Source organism: Cetorhinus maximus, chromosome 18, assembly GCF_964194155.1.
Source record: "Cetorhinus maximus chromosome 18, sCetMax3.hap1.1, whole genome shotgun sequence".
NCBI lineage: Eukaryota > Metazoa > Chordata > Chondrichthyes > Lamniformes > Cetorhinidae > Cetorhinus > Cetorhinus maximus.
Genome location: NC_135896.1, coordinates 162,861 through 175,847, shown reverse-complemented (window position 1 = coordinate 175,847; position 12,987 = coordinate 162,861). Strand labels below are relative to the sequence as shown.

The 12,987-nt window shown below is 44.4% G+C and overlaps 1 protein-coding gene across 4 annotated transcripts in view; it reads left to right on the top strand.

The window, feature by feature from the left end:
* Positions 1-12,987, top strand: part of LOC144692865 (choline/ethanolamine transporter flvcr2b-like) — an 89,377-nt gene that overhangs the window by 44,812 nt on the left and 31,578 nt on the right. For 2 of the 4 annotated variants that reach the window (XR_013579414.1, XM_078561925.1), the window contains exons 5-6: positions 6,760-6,863; positions 8,476-8,519. Coding sequence is in view for 2 of the 4 variants with exons in the window: in XM_078561925.1 (XP_078418051.1) it covers positions 6,760-6,863; positions 8,476-8,506 (135 nt within the window). In the remaining 2 variants the exon portion in view is untranslated. Of the gene's footprint in view, positions 1-2,276; positions 2,369-6,759; positions 6,864-8,475; positions 8,520-12,987 lie in introns of all 4 variants that reach the window. The other 2 variants (XR_013579415.1, XM_078561924.1) reach the window with 2 other exon arrangements.

Here is a 12,987-nt window from a genome sequence, read left to right as displayed (position 1 = left end):
CCTCCTCATTCAGCCACTCCACACACACTATCTCAATGAACCCAGCCTCAAACTCATTCGGGGGAAACTTGGTAGTGGCCGATGTTGCGACTGATCCCAAATAAATAATGCCATGGTTCCCACATTCCTACAGCACACGGTAGCCATGGACACATGTTGGAAGAGCTCACTGGCTCTGTGACTACTGTCATCTTCACACTGGTCAGTTTCAGTCTCAGTTTTTTCCAACAGTAAAATTCACATCTATTTCAATTTCATTGAAGAACCCCACCCCTCAGCCCCCAGCAATACCCCACCCCAGAATGTTACTGCTTTAATCTAATTAATCAACTGATCTCATCACCTTCATTACCTTTCTCATCCATTGTACTTACTGGCATCTTCTTGATAACTTTCCCTGTACCGATTTATGTATGTTCATTTCAGTCACTGCTGACCCACACCATTACAATGACCCACACCATTACAATGACCCACACCATTACAATGACCCACACCATTAAAATGACCCACACCATTACAATGACCCACACCATTAAAATGACCCACACCATTACAATGACCTACACCATTAAAATGACCCACACCATTAAAATGACCCACACCATTACAATGACCCACACCATTAAAATGACCCACACCATTAAAATGACCCACACCATTACAATGACCCACACCATTAAAATGACCCACACCATTACAATGACCCACACCATTACAATGACCCACACCATTAAAATAACCCACACCAATACAATGACCCACACCATTAAAATAACCCACACCATTACAATGACCCACACCATTAAAATGACCCACACCATTAAAATGACCCACACCAATACAATGACCCACACCATTAAAATAACCCACACCATTACAATGACCCACACCATTAAAATAACCCACACTAATACAATGACCCACACCATTAAAGTGACCCACACCAATACAATGACCCACAACATTGCAACGTTAATCTCCATGACCCACACCATTACAATGAACCACACCAATACAATGACCCACGCCATTACAACATTAATCTCCATGACCCACACCAATACAATGACCCACAACATTGCAATGTTAATTTCCATGACCCACACCATTACAACGTTAACCTCCACAACCTACACCATTACAATGTTAACCTCCATGTTCCAAACAATACGCAAATGCAAGTGTAGATTGGAAAGTGGATGTTTTCTGTCCTTATACCAAAACACAACCCTAAACTCAGTCATATTTGCTGCAACCCACATCAATCTTGATTTGCTACAATAGAAAATTTCTAAGTAGAATTGTTGAAGCAAAAACAATCCAGCCAATATTCCCAGCTGATGCCAGGGATATCTGGTTGGTGCCCATATGTCACTCAGACCATCACCTCAGCTCATTCACCCAGTGCTGAAAACAAGTATTTTGAATGGCTGTCAAACAAGATCAAGGGCTGATTGTAATGGTAGAAGTATTAAAAAAACATATTGTTGATCTTTGAAAACCTACAAATGCATTTGGGAGTATCATATATCTGTAACATAAAGCAAATAAATCTAAGGCATGTGTAATTGGCCAAGGTTGCTCTGTGTGAAAGTGGAAATGTGTAGCCATTTCACTAACCTTTTTGTAAATTCACTATGTAATCCTTTATGAAAATGTTTTTATTGCAGTTTCTGCTCTTCACTCTTGTTATGTAAGCCACAATTTGTTGAAAAAATAGAATGACTGTTAAAGATGATCATAATTTCTTTTAATTATTTTTTCAAGCTGGTCCAGAGGACAAACTCTTCTGTCTTGGTTTCAGTGGTCAATCTTTTTCCTTTGCTAGTTTACCATCCAATTTAGAAAAGATGGATTGATTGTGCAGCACTCTTAGACACGTCAGTGTATCTGAGTGCTGTGCCATGAAATAAAAGGACTACAACTTACACCTGTATTTTCCCACAAATTTCACCACCTCGATTGTTTGATCCAGAGGAGACACATAGTGGATACAAGGTGCTTCCCCATACAGGCAGAAGGAAATCCAAGGGCAAGTCCTGGCCTTTTGTGCACTGCCTGCCAGCTGCTTACATAGCAGTACTGGCAGGTGCTGCAGCCTGTTTTTACACACTCTCTTAGCCAGAGGTTTGGCACTGGTGGAAATCTATAAACGAAATGTAACTTCTTCATTTTTTCATTTAATTGATGTGACTACAATTTGTACTGCAACTCCTGAGTGTCTATTTGGGACATCCATATATTGTACAAAATGATAGTGTCATCTTACCCAGCAAACAGATTCTTCCAGTGGATGCCGGGTAGCTGGAGTGCATTACTACTGTGTTGGTTTCTACAGACGTACAACGCAGCTGGAAGAGTGCTGGTAGGAAGTGATGAAATGGTTCATTAAATTCACATTCATTTTAAATGGTAAAACTTATAAGGGCTATTAACCAATTCAGAATGAATCACAAACTCAAATTGCCCAAATGGAGCAGAATGTGTTTAAATGTTCTGCCAGCAATCATATAGGGTTTAATACCAGGCATAGTGTTTTTAAATGCATTTTAAAGGAGCTTTGTGTTTTTAATGGTAAATTTTCTGATGGTGAATAAATGATTCTTCTTCATTCGAGCGCACAGGGCATACCACTAGGATAAGCCCATGTCATACCAGGGAAAATTTGAGGATATCACCCCTTGTGTGTAATGTCAGTTATCAGTAAGATGTCACCCCTTTCCACACAACAGTATTTTATCTGGGCAGGCACTCAGCCTTTCTTCTCAATCTTAGTAGGACGATTATTTCCTCTTTATTGATTTTTATTTAAAAACAAGAATTACTTCAGGTCAAGGTCCATAACTTTAAAATCCGCTTCAGGTCTGTCACCAAGGCCAAAATTTATTCAGTGCTGCTTCTTCTGCAAGATGTGGTGCACTGTCTAACCTGTCTGAATATAGGCATAAAATCTCAGGCAAAAGGAGGCAGTGATATTGGGAATGAGGACAGGGAAGTCAGTGTTTTCTCTCCCGTGGTCAAAACATGACCCTGAACCCAGTCTTTGATTTTGCAACATACATCAATCTTGATTTGTTTCAATAGGAAATTTGCAAGCAGAATAGGGAAGATGGAAAGAAGCAGCTACTCAGATGCTCACTCTGGGTTGACACAAGTGGTGATGTACACTGGGCAGCCTCTCTGCTGGTTTATGTTTATGCTGCACAGTATCTGGTGCTGCACACTGAGCAACTGTTGGCCCTTTGGGTAATTCCCCATCAGCACAAAGGTATGGATGAACAGTTGTCAAAAACAGCCCCGGTAGATTGTATTGCCAAAGTCAAAGCATCTCTGTAGATAATGGATGCGACTAGTGACTACCAAGTTCATATGAAACATGGGGAAATATCAGCTTAGGGCAAGAGCCAGACAACAGTGTCAGATAGTTTCAGCTTCAATTTTGATTTGGAAATTGGATTACAGTAGGCAGTAGGGTTGGAATTTCACCATCAATAGACAGGGCTAGTGCAAGGCAACTGGTCACAAGGGTCTGCGTATCCCTTGTAAGATTTTCACAGCTTTCCTTCTCATACGATTGTCAAGATGCCAGTGCTGAACATGCTCCCAGTAGGTCATGAACAGCCAGTGCTGAACATGCTCCCAGTAGGTCATGAACAGCCAGTGCTGAACATGCTCCCAGTAGGTCATGAACAGCCAGTGCTGAACATGATCCCAGTAGGTCACCAGCAGCCAGTGCTGAACATGATCCCAGTAGGTTACCAGCAGCCAGTGCTGAACATGATCCCAGTAGGTCACCAGCAGCCGGTGCTGAACATAATCCCAGTAGGTCACCAGCAGCTAGTGCTGAACATGATCCCAGTAGGTTACCAGCAGCCAGTGTTGAACATGATCCCAGTAGGTCACCAGCAGCCAGCGCTGAACATGATCCCAGTAGGTCATGAACAGCCAGTGCTGAACATGATCCCAGTAGGTTACCAGCAGTCAGTGCTGAACATGATCCCAGTAGGTCACCAGCAGCCAGTGCTGAACATGATCCCAGTAGGTCACCAGCAGCCAGTGCTGAACATGATCCCTGTAGGTCACCAGCAGCCAGTGCTGAACATGATCCCAGTAGGTCACCAGCAGCCAGTGCTGAACATGATCCCAGTATACCAGTCTTCTCTAAAGCATCTATTCCACACCACAAATGTTATTAATCCTCTCCTCCTTTCTAAAAACAATTTAGTGTGTGACTTATTTGTTTGCCATGTATTTTACCTAGTGAGACAAGGGAGGAGCACATTAGTAATGTTATTAATTTTAAAACTCTATCTTCAGTGCTTTTCCCGAGTAACAACATAGGCTTATTTCTGTGCTGTATCCCCATTGCTTTAATTTAAAGAATGAAGAAGATTCATATATGTGGATTGTTTTCATTAAAAACATCAGCATCTTCACCTAGCAAGAATCACAGTCAGATTAACCCAGGTGTTTTGAAGGGAAAGAGTCTCAGGTATCAGTGTATCCTGCCAGGTGTAGGAGGGGCTTAGCAGCCATTAAAGGGGAAGCCAGGCTGTATAAGTAGATCAGGCAAAGGGATTTGGAACTGTACAGTGTAGTGCATCTGCACAATGATCCAGTTTCTAGCATGGTGCATTGTAACAACACACAACAGGCATGATGGGCTGAATGGCCACCTTCTGAGCAGTAAGAGCCAATGAACAGAAAGCCTCACAATGTTACCTGCCTTACCCACATTAAAGATAGATCTATACCTCTGTACTTTCGTTTTTGAGGATAAGATTCTTTTTCATGCATTTTCTGTTTGTACTGTGTGTGGGGCCTCTGCACATCCCTGTCTGAGAGTCAGAATGGTTACCCACTCCTCATCCCCAGCCTTGAAATGGGCTGTTGAGATGTTCATGACTGGAGTTTGGGGTGACTCTTCCTTCACAAAGTTTTCTTCCTTTTTTGTGGGCAGCTGTTTGATTTTGCTGTTGCCTCTGGAGAGTGTGCTGAGGATTGATAGCTTGCACAATGTCAGTGCACTGGGGCTGCGTTCTCTTTTACCACAACACTGCCACATTGGATTTTGCTTTTTCAGTTTGTCCAAGCTCAGTCTTGTAGATGCCATTGTACAACCGTAAAACTGTCCTTTCATTTGTCCAGTTTCCAGTTAAGGAAATGGAAACATCTCATTGGTTATTAGGGAGGTGATGATCTGCTTTTGAAATAAGGGTTCGTAATGCTCCAGAAAAGGTAGTAAGTGATTTGCTGACTTATTCTGTGCTTTTTCCATCTATTGACTGGATGGGGTCATTACATATACAGTTGGTGCTTGAGGCATTTCTGGCTGATTATGAACTTCAGGATGTTGCTTGTGATTTGGAAACATTTCGAACCAGCTATCTTATCAAGCCACAAGAATGAAGATTTGAACTGTGGGCCAAAAGGTTTCCTCCCCAACAAACCTGCTTGAATGTTGATGGTCTGAGATGTTAAAACTTGGGTGGAATTTTACGGCCCCTCCCCCTCCCCCCCTCCCCTCCCCCTCCCCCCCTCCCCTCCCCCTCCCCCCCTCCCCTCCCCCTCCCCCTTCCCTCCCCTCCCCCCTCCCCTCCCCCTCCCCTCCCCCTCCCCCTCCCCCCCTCCCCCTCCCCCTCCCCCTCCCCCTCCCCCCTCTCCCCCCCCCCCTCTCCCCCCCCCCCCCCCCCCCCGCAGCAGGTTTGAAGGTGGAGGCTCATAAAATTAAGCCCATGCCCCACCCACCACCACCACCTACCTATCTGTCCCCAATCTGTCTCCCATTTTACAAGGGGCAGTTGAGGCATCAAGTGACCTGCCCACCCTTGGGCTAATTGAGACTCTTAAGTGGCCAAATAATGGCCACCTAAGTGTCTCATCCCAGCCTCACTGCTATTTTACCCATGGTGGAGAAGCCCATGCCAAGTGGGTAACCCTGCAGCTGCACAGACTGGTGTCAGGCAAGGGGGTTGTGACCATCGAAAGTACCCCCCCTTCACCCTCCCCAAGTCATTTCTCCCCTTTAACCCTCCTGCCCCCCCCTCGCCAGCCTTTCAAACCCTGACCCCCAACCCCCTCATCCCCCTCGGTGGGGCCTGGCTGATACCCCAGACTTACCTTCAGTCCAGTTTCCACTAACTCCTCTTCCCTGGGGATTGGCTGTCGTCCCGGCTGTGGCCAATGCTCGAACTGGGTGCTCTTGGGACCACAGAGCTGCTGACCATCTGACTGGCCAGCAACTCTCTAGGGCAGGGCCACCTTCCCAGATGGAGTGAAAGTCTTACCCTTAGCAATTAACGCTGAACGTTAAACGGCTGCAGGGCAGCCAGTATCAGCAGGAGATGCATTCCTCACTGATTCTTTGGTGGCAGAACCAGAAATCCCACATCTGAAAAATGCTGCCCATAGAAAACCTCAAGGCACTTGTCCTACACCAGTCCAATTTTACCTTGAAGAGATCTAACCAGTGGATTGAAATCTGAAGAAATCAACTTTCGGCACAGAATAACTGAAGACAGAAATAATCCAAATATCCAATGGCTTTATTTTTATTTTTGAATGAACCCTGTTTTAAAGAAAGCTGGTTTTTGATTCCATGGCCGACAGTGAGTATGAGTGCAGACCAGATATGTGTGAATGTGAGAAAAATGACACAGTGTGATGAATAAATGTGAACTCAAGCCATCCACCAGTTGAAATGGTTTGATGTCATTAATGTGAGGAACTTGCTGATTATCTTCTGCTTTCTCTCAGGGTGAAGAGTTGAACGCTGGGAGAATTGGGCTCACTATTGTGGTTTCCGGAATGGTTGGTTCCATTATCTGTGGAATCTGGTTGGACAAAACACGAACATACAAGTAAGACCTAAATCCAACCTGCTCCCAAAATCGGGCACTGGCTTCCCTTTCTCAAAACTATTTCCCCACATTCTGATTAGCACAGCTTTGGAGATGGGGGACAAAAGTGTATGTGACTGCCCAGCTGGGACCACAGGTTATGTGATGTGACAATGAATCCACAATGATTCATTTACACTTACGTGTTAGCAGGGGAAAGAAACGACCTGACAAAACCAAATGCCCTAAATCAGTTAGTGCAGAATTTTCTGACTTTGAGCTATAAGAAACAGGAGACTGGGCCTGTAACATCATGAAAGAATGACTGGTGCTGGTGTTTTATCCTGGGCAGGGATATCACTGCGTTGTTGAGATTCCTTGTGTGAAGAGTACTTACACTCAGAGTCATTTGTTGAATGATGGTGAAGTACTTCCCCGAAGGAGGGGCTATTTGTACCTCACACCCATGTCTCTTGCTCAGTTTGGTACAAAGACCCCAATACATGGAAGAAAAATACATGACAACCAATGAAGCTTTAATTTGTAACAATTCTTTCCTCATATGTTTAATGGTCTTGATTGTCTGCTGCCTGCGTACAGCATTATAGGTTATCTGAGTCAATCTTATTTCGTGCTGAGACAGATTAAAGTTCTCTGAGTATGTGTTAGAGCTGCCAACCGAGTTTTTTATCCGCCTGGCTGATATTTCGAAACTGTTAGCAGTTGACCATTATAACTAGCATTATTACAACTTTTTAATTTTGTGTACTTTTAAATGTGAAACTACTTTCTTTGCTGTTTAAAATTGGCAACCAGTGGAGATTTGAAAACCTGGCTGAACTAATGTTTAAAGCAGCCAGGTTAATCCCTACATGTGACTTGTCGTGAGTCAGTGACTACAAAATTTGGCTTTGTGGCGCAACAGGTCCTGTTTTGGTACCAAATTGGTGCCCCCGTTACTGATGAATTCTTCCTGCTCCCACTGCTTTCCTAGTGTCTGCCTAGCCTTCTCACTCCCAGTTAAAGAGAACCTCTCTCTTCTTGTGCATCTCCTGTGCCAAGGATTCCAGTGCCGCATCAGAGAACCTTGGGGCCTGCTCTCTGGTTTATTGTGCCATTCCTCAAACTCTTCTTTCACTGCATCAGTGCTGGGCTGCATGCTACAATCATTTCAATTTGCAGCATGAAGCTTGCATGTTAAGTTCTGTGCTACAATTAGGTGGGGGCTAATTGCACATTGCAATCCCCGTGCCAGTTTTTGGGAGCAATCCAATTTTTAGCCCTGCCTATATCCTGGACCATGTGAGAAATGTTTAGGTTAAACCACTGGTTTCATCCATTTCAGTGTGAAGTGGCTGAATGCATTCACAGTAACCAATAAAAGCTGTAGTTATTGAGGACACCGTAGAATAATAGTAAACTGTTGTACCCTGCAATCTGTATGTGTCAAAACTGCTTCTGTGCACAAGAAGCTTCATGTAGTTTGCTTCCTATTGGTTGTACAAATATTGTAAAATGTAGAATGTTGGTCTTTTGGATGACATAATTTGAAATGTGAGGTTTAACACTGATGATCTGTATTGTGTGCATTTTGTTCCCAACCCTGTTTTGTCTCTTTGCTGCCCTTGGGAAGGAATGTAGTCCAAACAACCTTACAACTTTAACTACAAATAACATGTAAGTATCTTAAACAGTTCTCAAGGTTGGAGTTAAAGTCCCATAACAATCAGAATCCATTTCCTTTTGGTTTGTGTCTGGAATTGAAACTATTAAAATGTCTGTAAATTTAATAATGTTTCCAAACATCAGGCAGTCTTACCTGCTGGTTATACACTAACTGAATTCACAGAGATGAGCTCAAAACAATGAATCTCACCAAGCTCCACCCATCTCCATGGCAACGTGACACACACGGTCTGTTCCCAGGCAGAAATGTAAATTAACTACCTTTTAATTCCAAAGCTTTCCTTAATTCTGGGAAACCGCATGAATAACTTGTACCCTTTACTGGAATAACTGCAGAAGTCATGTCCCCAGTTCCTTAGCTAAATAAGGCCATCTGCCATTTTATGACTCTCACCCTTTTACTCTGATCCCATCCAGTAAACGCAAGTTACCTTTTGAATTGTAACTATCTTGAGTCTGTGTAGTTTGTCGGTCGTTGGATGTTTATCAGTTTTTTATTCCCCACTGAACTTACATTTAAAATTCAATTTCAAAAACTAAAAAGCTGTAACATTAGGGCATACATAACAGCATGGGTATGAGGTCAGAAGCTCATCTTGGGATCAAATGTGACACCAAGGTTGAAAACAGACTGGTTTAATCTCAGACTCTGACCAGGGAGAGGGATGAAATTGGTCGCTCGGGAACAGAGTTTGGGGCGGGGACCAAAAACAATGGCTTTCGTCTTTCTAATATTTAACTGGAGGAAGGCTCTGCTGATCCAGTACTGAATGTTGGATAAGCAGTCTGATAATTTAGCAACAGTGGAGGAGTTGAGAGAGATGTTAGTGAGGTAGAGCTGGGTGTTGTCAGGGTACATGGAAAACTAACACTCTGCCGTGGGGCAGCATGTGGATGAGAAATAGGAGGGGGCCAAGGATTGATCCTTGGGGGAAACCAGAGGTAAAGGTGCAAGAGCAGGAAGAGAAGCCATTGCCAGTGATTCTCTGGCTAAGAATGAAACCAGGTTAGAGAGTCCCACCCAGCTGGACAACAGTGGAGAGGTATTGGAGGAGGATGGTGTGGTCAACCATGTCAAAGGCTGCAGACAGGTTGAGATGGATGAGGAGGGAAAGTTTACCTTTGTCACAGTCACACAGGATTTCATTTGTGGCTTTGATAAGAGGAAAAAGTCCATTCGGCCCTTCAAACCTGTTCCACCATTCAATAAGATCATGGCTGACACTCTACATCTCACCTCTACTTTTCTGACCTATCCACATAGTACTTGGCTGTATTTTACAGAGCACAGGTCAAAATCCTGGAACTCCCTCCCTAACAGCACTGTGGGTGTACCTACACCACATGGACTGCAGCAGTTCAAGAAGGCAGCTCACCACCACCTTCTCAAGGGCAACTAGGGATGGGCAATAAATGCTCGCCCAGCCAGTGAAGCCCACACCCCATGGATGAATTTTTAAAAAAGAAAAAAAATCAGACTCCTTGCCCCTGTGGAAGGAAAATCAGCCAAAAGGAGACATGACTGGAACAAGCCCACCCTGAAGCCATAATATGATGCGGCCGGGATAAATTGGTTGAGCATGGGACTTCTGCTTCTCATTAGGAGCTGCCAGCCAATCGGATTGGCTATTTAACGTGCCCCTGGCAGGGGCATGTAAACCCCTTGATTCCCCTTGTATCCAGAAAAATCTGTTGGTCTCTGCCTTGAACACACTCATCAACTGAGATCCACAGCTTCTGTGGGGAAGAGAATTCCAAACATTCACAGCCCTCTGAGTGAAGAAATTTCTCCTCTGTTCATTTCTAACAAATGCCCCCTTATCCTGAGACTATGACCCCCTAGTTCTAGGCTCTAGCCAGGGGAAACTAACTCTCAAGCCTGTCAAACCCTCTGAGAGTTTCACCTCTCAGGCTTCTAATCACCAGAGAATATTGGCACATTCCACTCAATCTCTCCTCATCAGACAGCCCCCTCATCCCAGGATTTAGTCTAATGAACCCCCTCTCAGGATAGTTAAGGAAACAAAAACTATACACAGTCCACAGGTTCACCAAACTATAAATTTGCTTCACACAAACAGACCACTTGCCAACAGGTCCATGGTGGTGGTTGTGCTGCACACAAACTTTCTCCCAATCTCTGTTTCATCTAATCCAACTTTCCTTTGAATGCACCTGTACTACTCACCTCAAATACTCCACGTGGTAGCAGACTCTACATTCTAACCGCTCTCTGAATGAAGTTTCTCCTAAATCCCCTGTTAGATTTATTAGTGGATAACCTTTAAACCTTTATTTATAACCCCTAGTTACTTCAAGATAAGCAGTCTTGCGGTGAGTAGCGCCCCTGCCTCTGTGCCAGACGCCCCAGGTTCGAGTCCTACTCCTGGAATTGATGGCCAAGGAAGGTGCGTTCATAACGCACCCAAACAGATTATCAACCTGCTAACCCATCCAACACATGCCAATAGCAGGTGGTACAAGTGGGAGAGATTCCTGGTCAGTCATGTGATGAAAAGAAATTGGAGCCTCAACTATCACTATCCATAGCTCCAGACTATAATATGCATGCGAAAGCGCATGTTACCACAGCAACTCCGGCTCCCTGAGTGAACTGTAATAGTACCACCAGTTGTTGGACTGCTCCACAAATCACAGAATCACACAGTGCAGAAGAGGCCCTTCAGCCCATCGAGTCTGCACCGACATGTGAGAAACACCTGACCTACCTACCTAATCCCATTTACCAGCACTTGGCCCATAGCCTTGAATGTTATGACGTGCCAAGTGCTCATCCAGGTACTTTTTAAAGGATGTGAGGCAACCCGCCTCCACCACCCTCCCAGGCAGTGCATTCCAGACCGTCACCACCCTCTGGGTAAAAAGGTTTTTCTTCACATCCCCCCTAAACCTCCTGCCCCTCACCTTGAACTTATGTCCCCTCGTGACTGACCCTACAACCAAGGGGAACAGCTGCTCCCTATCCACCCTGTCCATGCCCCTCATAATCTTGTACACCTCGATCAGGTCGCCCCTCAGTCTTCTCTGCTCCAACAAAAACAACCCAAGTCTATCCAACCTCTCTTCATAATTTAAATGTTTCATCCCAGGCAACATCCTGGTGAATCTCCTCTGTACCCCCTCCAGCGCAATCACATCCTTCCTATAATGTGGCGACCAGAACTGCACACAGTACTCCAGCTGTGGCCTCACCAAAGTTCTATACAACTCCAACATAACCTCCCTACTTTTGTCTACCCTATCAATTCCCTTTCACATCTTAAAGACCTCTATCAAGTCACCCCTCTTCTCCTCTAATCTGCTGGTGAAGAGATCTTACCCTTCTAACTGACCTGTTCAGAACTCCATCCCTTGACTCTTGACGTTGATAGATGAAGTGAGAGGCAGATGGATTTTCAATGCAGGTAAGTGAGTCCATTCATTTTGGACCAAAAAAGGATAGATCAGAATATTTGAAAAACAAAAATGTAGCAACAGGAAGGTCTGAAGGTATTTAGAGATTCATGCATGCATCCTAATGCTCTCAAGGTAACTGGGGATGGGCAACGCAAACAGTTTTCAGAGCCTGCCCACATCCTCAGAACGAATAAACAAAGACAATATTTATTGTCATATTGTCTTGCCTTTTCTTTTATCCGTCCTTGTTCCAAGGGTTGGCCACACTGTGAACAATCTTTCTGCACGGATTTCTATTCTCCACTGCCCTCACTGCCTGTCCCATAGAGAGACCAGTCCATGTTCTGATATTATCCATCCACCCCATCTTGGGTCTTCCTTGTGCATGTTTTCTGGGTGTTTTACCGTACGTTACCTCTTTTTCCAAACACTCACCTCCTGCTCACATCACGTGTCCAAAATCTGAGCTGCCTTGATATTACTGCCACAAACAAGTTCCTCTTCACACCAGCTTTCTCAGCACCACCCCCCCAGCCGTTTGTCCACTTGGCCGTCCGTGACACATGTAATATCCGTCTGAGCCCTTTCATTTCAAATGCTCTTATTCAATCTTTGTCACTCTTCCTGATGGTCCAGCTTTCATTTCTTATTAGCTGTTCTTTATGTCCAATGTATAGGTTGCTAAAGTATTTTTACAGTTTGTACTGGTATGTTAAACCTTCGAATGCATTAAGTGATTTACTGTCAGGAAGAGCTGAATGTTCATTTCATCAACTGAGTCTTCCCTGTATTCTGTGAAAATAATTGGCGGGACAGTAAGCAGTGTGGACAGAAGAACAAAATTACAGAGCGATTGATAGATCCTTGTTCATCCTTAGAGGTGAAGATACTGTGCTCTGTGGTGTTTGGTAGCATTCCGGTGGGTACGTAGGTGACTGCTATGGCTGTCCTGCGCCTGAAAGATTTTGCCGCAGGTGATAGAGTTTTGGGTGAGTTGCTGGCTCAGGATTTCCTCTCCTTGTGCTTTCTCTCTGCCTCTGAC